Genomic DNA, 16,917 nt, shown 5'->3' on the forward strand with positions numbered 1-16,917 from the left:
TTTTAAAAAAATATATTACATGGACATTTTTTTACGTAGGATTATATGAAAAGTTTGTTTTGTAATCAAATTAATATTAGAAATTATAGGAAAAGAAGAAGATAAGAAAAAAAAAATTTATCTATTTTTTTATAAATCTAAAAACAAAAAATGCAATTTTTACGTGTAGTGATATAATTTTAAAAAATATATATGGATAAAATGGACATTTTTTACGTAGGATTTTTAATATAAAAAAGAATGGTTGTACATTAAAAGAAAGAAAATTTATTCAAAATTACACTCTTATATTATATTAAAGACAATTTGCTTAAAAATAAACTTTATTAGCTATATGTTGTTTCTTTTTACGTGTAGTAATTAAAAAATAAGGATTAGATGGACCTAAACTATACTTTTAAGATAAGGATTAGATTAAATTAATTTGGATGGTAATAAAATTTAAAAAAAAAAAAAAAAAAAAAAAAAACTTAGAAATTATAGGAGAAGATAAGAACAAAAAAAATTATATCTATTTTTTTTATAGATCTAAAAAAAATTGCAATTTTTACGTGTAGTAATATAATTTTAAAAAGAATATATGGATTACATGGACATTTTTTATGTAGGATTATATGAAGAGTTTTTATTGTAATCAAATTAATATTAGAAATTATAGGAGAAGAAGAAGATAAGAACAAAAAAAATTATATCTATTTTTTTATAGATCTAAAAAAATTGCAATTTTTATGTGTAGTAGTATAATTTTAAAAAAATATATGGATTACATGGACATTTTTTACGTAGGATTATATGAAGAGTTTGTATTGTAATCAAATTAATATTTTATCTACTTAGAAATTATAAGAGAAGATAAATTTTATAAATATATATATATATATATATATATATTTTAAATCTAAAAAAATTTCTGCAATTTGGTGAAGCTATTTGACACGACCACGCCGTTTAAGTCCAACTTTTATTATATAGTATATTATATAGATGTGTAGACTTATTGTCATTTGTTATATGAAATTACTAAATTCTCAACAACAACCCAAAAAAAAAAAAAACATATATTAAATCATTTTAAAAGTATTCTTTATATTTATATTATACATAACATTGTTAATTAGAGGTTATTTTTATATCTAAATTTTGATATATTTACCATCCTCTCCTAAAGAAATTTCTGACTCCGACACATTATTCGTTCAACTTGAGTAATAAAATAAGTTAAAACTTCACAAAATTGTGTACACTTAATTAGTTCAAGTGGTCTATCAATAAGCTAAAATTAAGATTCTAAATTCTTCAAGCTAGAGTTTCAATCCGTCACAATCAATCTTTTGTGTATCACAATTAACTCGCATTGTCTGAAGCACGAATGGCATAATATATATCGTTCTACCTTTTGTTCCCTGAAAAAGTTAACCGCGAATAAGAAGCATAAACAGTTTTACTTGTGCTTGATACCATGCTTGATGCAAAAGATAGAAACAAAAACAGTTTTGTGGCAAAAGTTTATCGCTTGAGTAATAAAATAAGTTAAAACTTTACAAAATTGTGTACACTTAATTAGTTCTAGTGGTCTATCAATAAGCTCAAATTAAGATTCTAAATTCTTCAAGCTAGAGTTTCAATCCGTCACAATCAATCTTTTGTGTATCACAATTAACTCGCATTGTCTGAAGCACGAATGGCATAATATGTATCGTTCTACCTTTTGTTCCCCGAAAAAGTTAACCGCGAATAAGAAGTATAAACAGTTTTACTTGTGCTTGATACCATGCTTGATGCAAAAGATAGAAACAAAAACAGTTTTGTGGCAAAAGTTTATCCGAAACTTGCTATGTAGGTAAAGGCTGCTTCAAGTGTATCACATTTTTACTTTTTATTGTTTGAACGAAGCGGATACATTGCATAATTAATCTGATCGAAATCTCCTGGCCGGTTCAACCAATTCCTATTTAAAATCTTTAAACAATCAAAATATAATTTTATATATACCTTAACATTTCACATTCACAAATTCTCAACAATAACAACAACAACCAAAAAAAAAAAAATTCACATTCACATCATACTTCACTAATAATGAAATCCTTATAATCACAAGTGATCCAAAATTTTAGCGGATGGAAGGACAAAATTTAAAACAAGAAGTGATATAAAAAAATAACGTATCTATAATCATTAACCAATACTCACTTCTTTCATTAAAAGGACCATTGAACTACTTTTTTTTTTCCTTGGGTAGGGGCTCCTATATATATTTTTTAAGCCAATCACTTCAATTGCCCCTAGGCATAACATTTTTTTTTTTAAGCCCATATATATAAAAGATTAAGATTAACAGCATGCTTTATAACTCAGTGGCATAGCCCTACTCTCCTCTATTAGGAGAGTTAGTGTTCGAATTCTCTCTCCTTATTGTTATAACTAAGATTGTAAATGAACCAAATTATTTATAAATAGTTCGAGCTCATTCGTGAAAAAAACTAAGTTTGAATCCAAGTTTAGGCTCAATTATTAAAGGAATCAAGCTCAAACATAACAATGTGATCATAAACATGATGCTCAATTTGACCATAAAAAATATTATAGTTTAATATGTATAATTATATAAAAGTATATCTATATATACTTGAAAAAAATTATTATTTGTAGTTTATTGATAATATAATTAGTCAATTCTTAGTAAAAATTAATCATGATATATGAAAACTTAGGGCATGTTTAGTAGACTGTAATAGACGCTGTAATGTAATAGTTATTCCTATGGTTTAGTTATTCTTTAGTTTGATTATGTTTTTATTATAAGGAATAATCATTCCTTATGAATGGCTATTCTTCAAAATGAGGAATAACTATTCCTCTTTAAAATGTTGTATTAGCTATTCCTTAATAAGTGCAATAATTTCAAAACTTAATATATTTCCATGTAAACAAACTTTCCATAAACATCTAATAATTATAAAAATAAAAAATCATACAAAATAACACATATCTCTCTTAAATTTAAAAATAACAATTTTTAAGGAAATATAATTGTATAAGTAAGAAATTTCCTAAAATAAATGTTAAGTTTCATTCTAATGTTATAACTTATAACCAAACTAATGAATAGGTTTAGTTATTACATTACAACACATTTTATTCCTAGTAATAAAGATTACAATTCCTGTTGTAATCCCAATTCAATGTACCAAACGTACCCTTAAGATATTTTAGTCATGATTTTTCTATATATGAAAAAAGAAGCTCATGAACAAACTTGAACATGTAATTTTATATATTATGAGCTCGAGTTTGACTCATGTTCAAAATAAAAAAGTCTGAACTTAATAATTGGCTCGATTCGACTTGGATTGGTAATTTATAGCCTTAGTTGTAACTATGGAATTATACAAAATAAAAAATAAAACAACCACAGCCCTTGGAAAAACAATGTATAACTCTGGCTCTACGCAAAATATAATATATCATACCAAACTAGTAAGATAAATAAAGTAGGAAGGAATCAGTGTGTGTCTATATATATATATATATATATATATATATATATAATGGTTTTAAAAACTTGCATGTACGGTCAAAGAACCGATTTTGGCTTCGGTTTTCCGTTTTTTGGGATTTTACAAGATCGAATTGGTGGCTAGTTCCTAACCGGCTGGTCTAATCCAATTTTTAAAATAGTGATATATATATATATATAGACACACTGATCCCCGACTTGGTATATTAGTAAATAGCATAAACCTTCTTTTTAAGGAATAAAGAACTGAACAGTGTAAAGTGTAGATTCTTCTCCAAAAAAACATGTAAAGTGTAGATTGTACTATTTATATATACAAATAATTTTCCTAATCAGAAAAGTGTACCATGTTAATGAAAGTGATAAGCAGAGTCCCATTTCCTTTATTTGTATTTTTTAGTATATTGTATTTTAAATTCCAATCCCGGTATATTTATTCATCATAAAAACTAGTTAGTTTAGGAATGTTTCTACATTCAAATAAGAGCAAGAGCCCTAAATTTCTCACGCTAAAGTTTCCACGTAGTAAACTAAATACGAGGAAGGACAGTAAACTTACAAAATTCAATTCTCTTTCTTTGGTGCAAACTTGCTATGGCCGGGAAGGAGCATGTTGTTTCTATGGAGGGTTTTTTCAGAATAGAAGGCGGTGTAACAAGCAGCGGTGTCACTGAGAACGCCCAGACGTACAGCATTTCTATTGAATCTGACCTGGAGGCAAGGATTGATGCAGTAATGGAGGCAAAAAAAATTTTGGCAACATCCTCACCACCAAAGATACAAAAGGTTATATTCTTGCGGCGAGATGACAAGGATTTCCAGAAGCTCTATGAGCCAAGAGCAGTATCACTCGGTCCTATCCATTATGGTAGTGAGAAGTACAAGCTAGGAGAGAAGTACAAGCTTATGTTGACATCTGTGTTCGTCAAAGATAGCAAAGAGATGATAAACGATTTGTACAAGAAGATTGGGGAAAAGATCAAGGAACTGAAGGAGTGCTTCGAGAAGGAAGTGATCGAAGGCTATAAGGATGACGACCTCATTTGGTTGTTGTTGGTGGACGGCTGCGCAATACTACAATACATAGACTGTGCAGCTAACAACAGCTTCGAAGAGTTGAAGATAAAACCCGACAGCTTAGCCTTTACCCAACAGGATTTGTTTTTGCTTGAGAACCAGCTTCCCTATCGTCTGCTCAATTGGTTGATGACCTGGAGTGCGAAAGAAGACAAGTTGGGGAAATCAATTGACACTTACATTGAAAATCTCGTTACGGCACCACCTCCAGACGATCAATCAGCAATTTTCAGCTGGAAATGGCTAAGTTCGTTGTCATGGCGTTGCTCGCAATACTCAGAAAAAGAAGAAAGCCTTCACTCAAAGGCGAAGCGACAAGAGGACCCCATCCATCTTCTCGATCTTCTGAGGACACGTCTCTTGTATAATCATCAACGAAGAAACAACGGAGAGAAACCAAATGAGAAAGGCAAAACTGCAGGGCAGTCCTATCGCAATGTTCAGGAGCTTCGAGCAGCAGGTATTCTTGTGGAACGAACCAAAAAGGAAAATAGTAGCTTGAGGGACATTTTTTTTACCAAACTCGGTTGTTTGGGATACCTTTGGCTTCCACCAATAACTGTTGATGACTCAACAAGGCCAAGGTTCTTGAACTTGATAGCCTACGAGATGTGTCTAGATTTCCAAAATGACTTTGCGATCACCTCTTACATATCCTTCCTCGATTCACTGATTGATGAACCCAGCGATGTTAAGATGCTAAGGAATGCAGGAATACTCTACAACTACCTTGGCAGCGATGATGAAGTGGCTCAAGTCTTCAATAAGATAGGTACCGACTTGGTGCCTAACATTGAAATATACAGTGAAGTCAAATCACAAATTCAGGACCTCTACAAGAAGCAGGGTAGGACCTGGATAGCTCAAGTCTTTCACGAACATTTCAGTAGTCCCTGGACGCTCACGGCCTTCTTTGGCGCATTGTTAGTACTTGCTCTAACTATCATTCAGACTTGGTATGCTGTCGACTCTTCCTGCGATAACTTATGCAAGAAATTGACACCAGACAAAATATGCAAAAGCTAAAATTTTATTTGCTGTTCTCTTACCAAGTGTGTCTAGCTAGCTGAGAATTACGTGGTTTCTACGCCTTTCAGACCACTGTTTCCAAATAATAAGGCCTTAGGGATTCTATGATAAAAAATAATTAGTACTGCACATTTTCACGTACAATTTGTCACAATATGAATGGTTGTTTGTCACTATTACTATATTACATGGATCCACTATTTTTTTCTACTATTCATAATTTATTATATAGTACAGTTGTGACAAAATATGTGTGAAAATGCATAGTACTAACATTATTGTTGTATGAGTCATGATTTCCATGGGTTTTTCCCATATGGAGTCATCTTTTTAATTTGTTAACTTGGTATTGTTGTTTTCTTGCAAGTACAAAATAATTGTGTTGATGAATGGAAATAATTGCGTCAGAGTTTGTGCGTGATAAGTGTTTAAGTGTTATATGTAATAAATTTTAAAGATTAATATATACTTCATCCAAATTCACATATGTCTCGCCTATATATGTTATGATCTACTAATTTTGCAAAGCAGGGTCGCAGTAGACACAGTTCTCTTGGTCCTCTCTTTTTAATTTGCAGCATGCAATATTAATACAGTGCAAGGCATCAGTTGCATTGCCTATGGTCAAATGCATCAACTTAATTAATGCCACATTCTCGTCATTAATTGCACAAAAGTCGTGGTAGCTGTTTGAGTAATGAGGGGGGATTATCTTCATTTCTGTGGCTAAGCTCAGTGAATTTTTTTATTATTATTCTTTCTGAATGAAGGAGATGAATAGATAAACTATTACTTACAAGAAATGTTGAATTATTTCAATTAAAAATCCAAATAGAAAATAAATAAATTTTCATGTGGATACTCATGATAAGGATAGCAAATAACATAAAACAATTATCCTTGTTGACAGTCCAAGCCCAAAGGCTTAATGTCATTTTAAACAGTCATTTAACTTACAAGTTGTCCTAACACAATTTTTGTAAGAACTTCTTTGAAAAAAAATTCAGAATTGATTATTGTTTGCAGTCTGCGATTTTATTGCATAGATATGTGACTTCTTGTAACCCAGCAGCAAACTCTTTAAAGTAGGGGCTAATTATCACCTTGAAGAAAGTAATTTCAACAAGCCCTAAACTCAAACTGATTGTTTCCTACTCAATTTCTTCGATACAACATCAATTTAGATCTAAATTTATAATTATGTGCCTACTTAATTATGTTTTCTGATTGTTTAAGCCTAACTTTTTCTTTTTTTTCTAAGCAAAACACATTAGATTTTCAAGAAACTTAAGAATATGCACTTTTTCATAAGCAAAATCCTTTTTTTTTGCTTTTGGAGAATTAGAGATGACACTATGGGTCCATTTGGATTGAGCTTATTTTTGCTGAAACTGAAAACACTGTAGCGAAATAATTTTTAAATGTGTAAATAGTACTGTGAGACCCATTTTTAATAAAAAAATTGTTAAAAAGTGTAATTTGTGGGTCCATGAACAGTGCATCTGAGCACTGTTCATGGAAAATCTGGTCAACAATTGCAGCTTGGAAAAAAAAAAAAAAAAGGAAAACGCAAAAATAGTGAACGTGGACGTCCAAACGCGCAATCCAAACACAGTCTATATTACTTTTAGAAGATAATACGTGATTAGGAATTAGATTTTTTTTATTGCATTTGTCTATTATATAAAGTGGCTTATTATTTAAATTATTTTAAATTAAATAAATCTGTATATGTTTCAAAAGTTTTAAAACTATTAATGTACTCTAACGGTGTAGTTTCTAATTTATTTAATGAAAAATAGATAGTTGTATTCAATGCATAAATCTTTCATTTTTGTAAGGTCTTGAGCACGCGTGCCCAGAGAGAGAGAGAGAGAGAGAGAGAGAGAGAGAGAGAGAGAGAGAGAGAGAGAGAGAGAGAGAGAGAGAGAGAGAGAGAGAGAGAGAGAGAGAGAGAGAGAGAGAGGCCATGGCCCCCAAGCTTCTTGAAATTCCTATTTATGATGCCAAAAATTTCACAAATTTTCTATAAATTATTATTTGTAATTAAACTTAGAAATGCTACAGACACAAACTCTTTTACAACATTTTTACAAACTGCTGATGTGGCTTTAGCATTTTCCAAATACTTATTCATAAAAAAAAATATATATGATATTAGTGATGGGCCCATATTAAAACCAGTAAGATTTCGCCACATTAATAGTTTGTAAAATAAGTTGTGGTTATAGCATTACTCTTAAACTTTTGCACCCCTAGGATTTTGAGGAAAAACAAATGGTATTAATGTAGTTCTTAAAATTGCTTTGCGCTTCCCTCAAATCTCTGAATAAATTTATTAAAAAAAAAAACCAGAAAATAAATACAGAGAACCATGAAGAAAATAGCATCTAGCCCATTTCTTGGCCCAGCCCCTCCAAATACCAACTTCAATAAATTTCCAAATCGGCAATATCCAAAAATATTTCTTTGTATAAATTAAGACTCCTTAATAGTTAATAGTCATAAATAAATTTCAAAATAAAATTCCTCTAACAAATAATTTGCACTTTACCTAAAAAAAAATAAGTCTGACTAGAAACAAAAACCAATAGGATCATATGGCCGTTGCAATCTCCACACTACAATTTGCCTCTAAGACTAGTGCTAGTGCTCCCTTCAAATCAGTGATGGAGCCAGAAATTTTTTTTCTTTATATTTTACCTCTTTAACTGTTTATGTTTCCCCTGAGAAAGATGACTGTGAATAAGAAACATAAACAGTTTTACTTATGCTTGATAGTTGATACCATGCTTGATGCAAGAGATAGAAACATAAACAGTATTATTGTAAAAGTTTATACAAAACTTGCTATGCAGGTACCCATGTAGGTAAAGAATTTATCACGTGTATCACAAAAGAGCACTACTATCTACTACAAGCCTTAGCACAACCACTGCTTCCCCATCTCATATGAGGCCTCTTGGGACCGAATCTAAACTTAACGTTTTGAAGAGCATGACTTGCCAACTTTTTTCGGAAAAGCCAAGAAGTGGATTCAAACATTCAAGCTTGTTAGGTATTTTAAGTAAAGTACCCATGAAATTCCAATAATGGTTAAATATATCTCCTCAAAATCTTAAGTGGGTCAGCACAAATTTCTGGAAAGATAATTTGGGTCAAAAAGATATCACAAATCCAAACTCAAACCCGGGCATTGAAATAAAATAAACATGAAGTAGTCTGCAGTGGAACTCAAACCCATTACCTATTTACCAAATGGTTGCAAGACTCCAAATAAAAAGGAAAGCAAAACGGGTTGAAAGTTGAAACTGCAAAGGGTATATAGAGTTTCTGGATTTTCATACGAAGCACAAGAATTTCGACGAAGAAGTGAAAAATTATCAACTTTCACACATATATTACCATTTTCTCAAAGCTTTTAATAAAAAAAAAAAAAAAAAAAATTTATTTTTTAACGTATTAGTAAATGTTGTCAGGTTATTTTTTACACATACAATATTCTCAAGGAATTATTAAAATTATTCTAGATAATGATCATACTTAGTGATGAGGAGAAAAATCAGCCTTGTCCAAAAGAAGAAAAAGCCAGCTTCGTCCATCAAGCCAGCTTCATCTATCAAGCCAGCATTGTCCATGTGACGAACGACTACAGCATACATTAAATGAGTTCCCCATAAATGACATAAGTAATGATTAACGCGCCAGACAAGAAAAAGCGTAATCGACAAACCAATGGGCAAAAAACCATTGAAGTCTATTACGCTTCTGCATTCATTACTGATGAATTATTAAGATTGTCCATCTCTCGATGGACAAATTAAACGCTATTCAATGCAAGGCGTAGCGTACGGACATCAATGATGGACAAAGCCATAACAGACATTCAATGCCTAAGACAGCGAAGGAGTAATATACAGGCACCAATAGATTAATAGCCATTGGTAGACAATAAAAGCCAGCCATTAATACCAACGGCTCCAAATCTCATGAATGCAGATATTCATTTAGAAGACGAGGGCTATAAAAACCCACACAAACCAAAGGCAAAGCTACACACAATTCTGATCCCAAAAACTATTCTCAAGTTGAAATCTTTTGCAATATACTTCAATTGAATCTCATTCTAACTTAATCGTCTGAGGGTGTTTAGCAACCGCCACATTGGTGTATCCATATTTCTCCATCTCATATCTTATTGCAAGTTCATCTCTGGACAAAGCCAACAGCTTCGTCCATCCATATTGACAAGGAAAGAAGAATAGCATTAAAAGCTATAAAGCCTAAGAACAACAGCACCAACAAGTTCGTCTCTGGACAAAGCAAACGTCTTCATCCGTCTGTATCAACGAGGAATTCAACTAATGATTTTTTGCATCATCAGTTTGGCACCGTTTATGGAAACATTTGCAAAGCCATACATTTTCCCTTTTCTTGACAAAAGAATTCCTCTTGATACTAGTTGGATTCTACAGCACAGCAAATTTGCAGGGTCTCACAGCTGCAATGTTGAAATCGTCCATCTACACAAACGAAGAACTCAACTGAGGATTTTCTGCATCACTAATAGGGACTAAGTAATTAGCCATTGCTTTACTCCTAAGATAAAAGGCCATATGGTCCAAACTTGATCAATGACATAAATCAATCCAGAAATTGGAAATCCCTCCACCACCGTAGAGAAGTAGCTACAAACGCTTTCAGTTGCCATTGAACAACTTACCCAATAGAATGAAGCCCTAATGCAACAGAATCAAACGTTGGAAGTACGAATCGAACAACTGCGAAAGCCACGATCTGAATCCAGCAACCACCACGAGCGCAGCAACCATCACTAGTCAGGGAATGATCGTTGTGAGGAAGACGAGGCTGAGAGCAACGCACCTAGTGGGTGGACCGGAAGAGGAAATTCACCACCCTTGCGAACCAGAAGCTTGCAACGCATGATGGAAGGTTGAGATGAAGGCAATGAAGGATAGGATGGACCTTATGATGAATGCCATGAAAGGACGAACAACAATGCTTGACGACTGGGTACATCGCACTGACACTCCCTTCACAGCACAAGTCACATCTTGCCCCCTATCGCCTAAGTTTCGGATGCCATCCTTGGAGACTTATGATTGGACGAAAGACCAACTTGACCATCTTGAATCCTTCAAGACTCTCATGCACCTCCAAGGTGACCTCGATGAGATAATGTGTCGAGTCTTTCCTACCACCATGAAAGGGCCAGCGCATGTTTGGTTCAGCAAGATCAAGCCAAACTCTATGTCAACCTTCAAGGAGTTGAACAATAGCTTCGTCACCCACTTTATCGAGGGACAAAGGCATAAATATTCAACACATGCTCTAATGCAAACCAGGCAATGGAAAGACGAGAGTCTGAGATCGTACGTGGCTTAATTCAACAAGGAAGCCCTACTAATAGACAAAGTGGACAAGATGGTCCTTGTAACAACTTTCTCTATTGGGCTCAAAGAAGGAGAATTCCTCTTCTCTGTGCTAAAGAATGAGTCAAAGACCATGGCTGATATGCTTTTTAAAGCCACCAAGTACATGAATGTGGAAGATGCACTGATTGCTCGTAAGAATGAAAAAGGTAAGAGGAAGAGAGAAAGCATAGAAGACACCCAACCTGACACTAAAGAGAAGACCTTTTAGTACAATGGGAAGAGAGACAACAGGAAGGCGAGGCCTCCATCCGAGCGAATCATCAATACTCCACTGGATCAAATCAGTGATGACCCCGCACTCAATTGGCCAAAAAGACTGAAAAGGGATCCAAACAAGCAATCTATGGAAAAATATTACCTCTTCCATCATGACCATGGATACAATACTTCTGAATGCTACGAGTTGAAAAGTCAAATCGAAGCCCTTATTAGAAAAGAGAAGTTGCAGTGATTTATCAGAGGTGGACCTAGGATACAACCTCTACAAGGACCAGAGCAACTAGGCAGAGAGGAAGAGCGATCAAGAGCACCCCTTGGAGAGATAAGAATGATCACATAAGGCACTACAAGATTGATGGCAGAGTGGAAGAGCGACTTAAAGCATCCCTTGAAGACCAAAGATTGATGGTAGAACCAAAAGAGGAACTGGAAAGTCTTTTTGGACGACAACCACCTGAAAGGAGACACTTGACGGGTAGAAGCTACCTCGTCCTCAGAACGCCAAACACTATAATACCAATAGTTCACTCCTTCACTCCTTGCAACCATGTTTACATTTACTCTATTTGCATTTCCTTTGCATACATTGCTTATAAGTGTCATGTTTTGACGCAACTTATAGTTTGATGTTATTTTCTTATCTGAGGATTAACTTACTTTTCTGTGAGTTTACCATTTGAATAAAAACATTTTCTCCACTTGTGATGCATTAGGTAGAAGGAACCAAACGACCAAAGTCCTCTATGGGTGGACAGTCTAAACATAAAGTCGCCTATGGATGGATGGATAACTAAAGTCTCCCATGGGTGGACGAATGACCAAATTCGCCTACAGGTGGACAGTCTAAACAAAAGTCGCATTGGGTGGATGGTCTAAACAAAAGTCACCAATGGTTGGATGGACGACCAAAGTCGCCTACAGGTGGACAGTCTAAACAAAGTCACCTACAGGTGGACAAACTACCAAAGTTGCCTACGGGTGGATAGACGACCAAAGTCGCCTACTGGTGGATGGACAACCAAAGTCGCCTATGAGTCGATGGTCCAAACACCATTGTTATTCTCTTGCAAATCTCAGACTCATTCACATCAAATTCTACCTGGATGAACCTATCAACTAACGAAAGTGGCTTCATCACCTTTCATATTCCAACCGTGCCTATATAGACAACGGTAAGAATAGCGAGGCAACTGATGAGGAGAAAAATCACCCTCGTCCAAAAGAAAAGAAAGCTAGCTTCGTCCATCAAGCCAGCATGGTTCATGTGACAAACGACTACATCATACATTAAATGTGTTCCCCATAAATGACATGAGTAATAGTTAATGCACCAGACAGGAAAAAACGTAACCAACAGACCAACAAGCAGAAAACTATTGAAGTCTATTATGCCTCCGCATTCATTACTGATGAATTATTAAGATTTTCTATCTCTCAATGGACGAATTAAATGCTATTCAATGCAAGGCGTAACATACAGACATTAATGATAGATGAAGCCATAAAAGACATTCAATGCCTAAGACTACTAAGGAGTAACGTACGGGCATGAACAGACGAATAGCCATTGGCAAACAATAAAAGCCAACCATTAATAACAGTGACTCCATATCTCATGAATGCAGATATTCATTTAGACAATAAAGACAATGGCTATAAAAACCCATACAAACCAAAGGCAAAGGTACACACAATTCTAATCCCAAAAACTATTCTCAAGTTGAATTCTTTTGCAATATACTTCTATTGAATCTCATTCTAACTTAATCATCAGAGGGTGTTTGGCAAACGCCACACCGATGTATCCATATTTCTCCATCTCATACCTTATTGTAGGTTCATCTCTAGATGAAGCCAATAGCTTCATTCGTCTGTATTGACAAGGAGAGAAGAACAACACTAAAAGCTATAAAGCTAGAGAAGAACAGCACCAACAAGTTTATCTATGGACGAAGCAAACACCTTCATTCATTTGTATTGATGAGGAGTTCAACTAATGATTTGCATCATCACTTAGTATTAAATTCATCTATTATCATGCATCTTCAAAGTGAATTAATTTCTTTAAAAAACTTCATTGTTAATATATATAATCAAATTGTCTCCTAAAGTACATAATAAAAACTATAATGGAACCAATGAAATCTTTAAAATCACAAATGATCTAAAAACTTTAGCAAATGATCTAAAAACTTTAGTAAATGTAAGAGATTTTTACAATAAGAAATGAAATTGAAAAGAAAATTAACTTTTCTCTTTAATAACTTAGCCAATCACTCATACTTTTGTAAAACCAAACCTTTCAAATACCCCAGGCATTACGCAATTATACGCCTATAAGATTAAGGTTAATCGTGATCGTCAAAAGCTTTATAGCTTAGAGGAATAACTTGTTCTCCTTTATTTTATTAAGGGTCATAGTTCATGTTGGAGATAATATTATTATGGTTGTTGTGTAAAGCCCCAATAGGCCTAATTTAGTGAAAAACCCAAATAGCTACATTGTTATTCTACCATGATGAAGTGAACAAATTAAAATGAACCTGATAGGGTTTATATACAACTAGTAAAGTTTAGGGTTAATCCTTGTACTCCAACTTATTCACTAGTGGATCATGTCAACTTGGAGGGTTGTAGAGAGGTTTTTTGTCAAGTTCTTCAGTTTCCTCTTTGATAACATATCGCTGTGTTTTCTTGGGTTTGCTATTCTTTTACCCACTACCCTTTCCATTATAGCATTGCACTTATTTGTTCATCCATGCAATTGTTAAATGTTTCGATTGATTAATTTGCTAATCACGTATATTCCGCATTAAGTGTGTTAAACATAAAATTAATCAAGCCATAAGTTTAAAATTGGGAGTCTAAACAAGTTATAGTGTTTTACACTATTTGAGCTTTCAAGATGTATGTAATTTCTTAAATTAAGCTTGTCTGAGATAAATAAGAGTTGGATTGTGTCGTGAGTAGTATTTCTTTCTTATTTCACAATTGTTGTAGTTGTTGAGTGATTGAAAGAGTAAAAAGAGAAAAGTTAAAGAAAATATTTGTTATAGTTCAGCCGACAGCTTAAATCCAAGGAAAAGCCCTTGACAACTGCATCTTTGCTATTCTCTTTTCTTTTTGATAGATGCAATAAATTTTTAACCTATGGCATTTACTTCATTATAATTGCTCGATCTTTATTATCTGGCCAAGACACTAATTGGTTTTTAGTGTAGGCGGGCTTCAAACCCATTGGTTTTCAGTCTTTTTATATTTTATTTTCACTTATATGATAAATAAAATTTTAATTGGTATAGTATCTTTTCGTCAAATAAGAAATTTAAAATTCAAACTTGATGTACATTAAAAACCAATTAGTATTTTGGTTTGATAATAAAGAGCAAATATTATAAATATAGTATCCAGGGGCCATTTGTGCTAGTCCGCTAGCTGCACTTGCACATCTATGACAATTAGTGACATTTCCACCACCCCTGTTCGCCATACTCTCCAGCTCAATTATGCAGATTTCTGGACTTTCTTATCCTAAGATGTTTGCTCAAATAATTTTGTGGCTTATAATTTTATCTGCATTAATACTTCATCTGTTATATCATACATAAAGTTCCTTTGGAAACCAACTAGTAAGTACATCAAACAGCCACTAATGCAGGTAAAAGAAAACACAGTTCTCCTTTCAAATAGATTCAGTGTGTATATTGATAGTTATAGGTAACTTAGAAAGTTAGAAAACACCTCCATGAAATAAATATTTTTTTATAATAAAAATAAAAATAAAAATAAAAATAAAAAAGCATAAAAGAAATGGAGTCTGTCATCTCTCTTATCTTGTATAGTTGAACTATGCTTTTCATCATGTCTACCAAAGGAATAACACCCTTTGCTATACAATAATATTACTAAGAAGCCGAGAAACAGAGGACGCAGGTAGGCTTTTTAAGCAAAAAGGCAAAACAAATGAATAGGAAGAAGTGATAAAAGGAATTAAATTTATTGACCCGATTCCAATAGTATTTAAAATATAATAATATGAATCTGTACAAGAGAGGTATTAATACAAGTGTTTTTTGTCCTCTCCGTGATCAGGGGGTTGAAACCATAATACACTCTCTAGTCTTCTGTGATCCGGCTAGACAAGTCTGGGACAAGTGGAAAGAGTGTCCAGTGAACCTAAAATCCAATTATTTGGATATTGCAGATATAGCATTGAGAATTATGGCAGATGGCATCTCTCAGGATCTTGAGATTTTCTTTGTGACTGCTTGGTCCCTTTGGTATAGCAGGAACCACAAAGTGTTTGAAGCAAGTTTTCAAACCCCTGACCAAGTTTGGAGTTCTGCTAGAAGACTTATTCAGGACTATAAGGAGGCATCCAATTTATGCAGTTTTGGCATAGCTAGTGCAGAATCAAAATGGAAAGCTCCACCCGTGGGGATGTATAAAGTTAATGTGGATGGTGCTACATCAGATGACGGCAGGCCCTCAAGTATAGGCATGATCATCAGGGACAGCAGAAGTGAGACCATTGCAGCTATGTGTATGCCCCTTCCTGGTCAATACACGAGTTTAGAGACTGAAACTATTGCCATTGAGAAAGGAGTATTATTAGCCAAAGAGATGGGGCTGCAGCAGATCATGCTAGAGACTGACGCACTCAGTGGCTCAAAGCTTGGCAACAGGTGACAAGGATGGATGCCTTGGCCTTCTTATACAAGGGACTAGTGAAAACTTGAGGTCTTTTATTGTTTGGCAGATTAACCACCTGAAAAGAGACTGCAACAAGGTTGCTCATGAGCTAGCACAGTTTGCAAAATGCAGCGGCACTAACCAGGTCTGGAAAGGAGTTTCACCCCCTATGGTGCAGCACCTTATTCAGCTGGATAAGACTTAATGTCTTTTGTATCAGTTTGTAGCTGTTTTCTGTGTTTCTGCTCTGTTATAGCTCTGTATTTGGACTTTGTTGTCTTCCTTTTTCAGTTGAATGAATGCAAACGGTTCCAATCAAAAAATTTATATAATAATAATAAAAAAAATTAAAAATATAAATAAATAAATAAACAAAGAAGAAGAAGAAGCGGAGGTTTATAACTCAATTAGCTTTCAACTTGGTGCGATGGTTACTCTATAAGTATAAGTGCTTGTAGAGTATGGGTGGCGGAGCCAAAATTTAAGTTCGGGGGGAAATTAAAATACAGTATTAAAAATGCAATTAATTTGAAAATTTTAATTAGTATTAATAACAAAATAAAACAATTTTACTTAGTGAGAAGGGTATAAAGGTTAATGGGTCAAAATAAAAATCAAAGAGATATGCTATCAATAGTGTCAATGAGTGTTTTGTTGCTTTTTATTTTCCAGTGATAGTTTGTAGTTGTTAGTGTGGACATGGAGTGTGTTTTGTTCTTTTCTATTTCAGGTGGGGTAGAGAAGCAAACTTTTGGCATGATACAGGTAGAGTGCAGAAACTTTTAGAGGAGTCAAGAGGGTCAATTGCCACAACCCCCCCCCCCCCCCCCCCCCCCCCCCCCCCCGACTTCCCTGGCTCCGCCCCAAGGGGGCAGGGATTAAAATAAAAGAGTGAGAGAGTGAAAGTCCCAACACTGCGATGAA

The 16,917-nt window shown here is 34.1% G+C and overlaps 1 protein-coding gene across 1 annotated transcript; it reads left to right on the forward strand.

Annotated features, from left to right (window-relative positions):
* The first annotated feature begins 3,957 nt into the window (after positions 1-3,957).
* Positions 3,958-5,940, forward strand: LOC126693532 (UPF0481 protein At3g47200-like). Its single transcript, XM_050389510.1, has one exon. The coding sequence runs from the start codon at positions 4,115-4,117 to the stop codon at positions 5,621-5,623; it is 1,509 nt and encodes a 502-aa protein (XP_050245467.1). The 5' UTR covers positions 3,958-4,114; the 3' UTR covers positions 5,624-5,940.
* The last annotated feature ends 10,977 nt before the right edge of the window (positions 5,941-16,917 follow it).

Source organism: Quercus robur, chromosome 7 (assembly GCF_932294415.1).
Source record: "Quercus robur chromosome 7, dhQueRobu3.1, whole genome shotgun sequence".
Taxonomy (NCBI): domain Eukaryota; kingdom Viridiplantae; phylum Streptophyta; class Magnoliopsida; order Fagales; family Fagaceae; genus Quercus; species Quercus robur.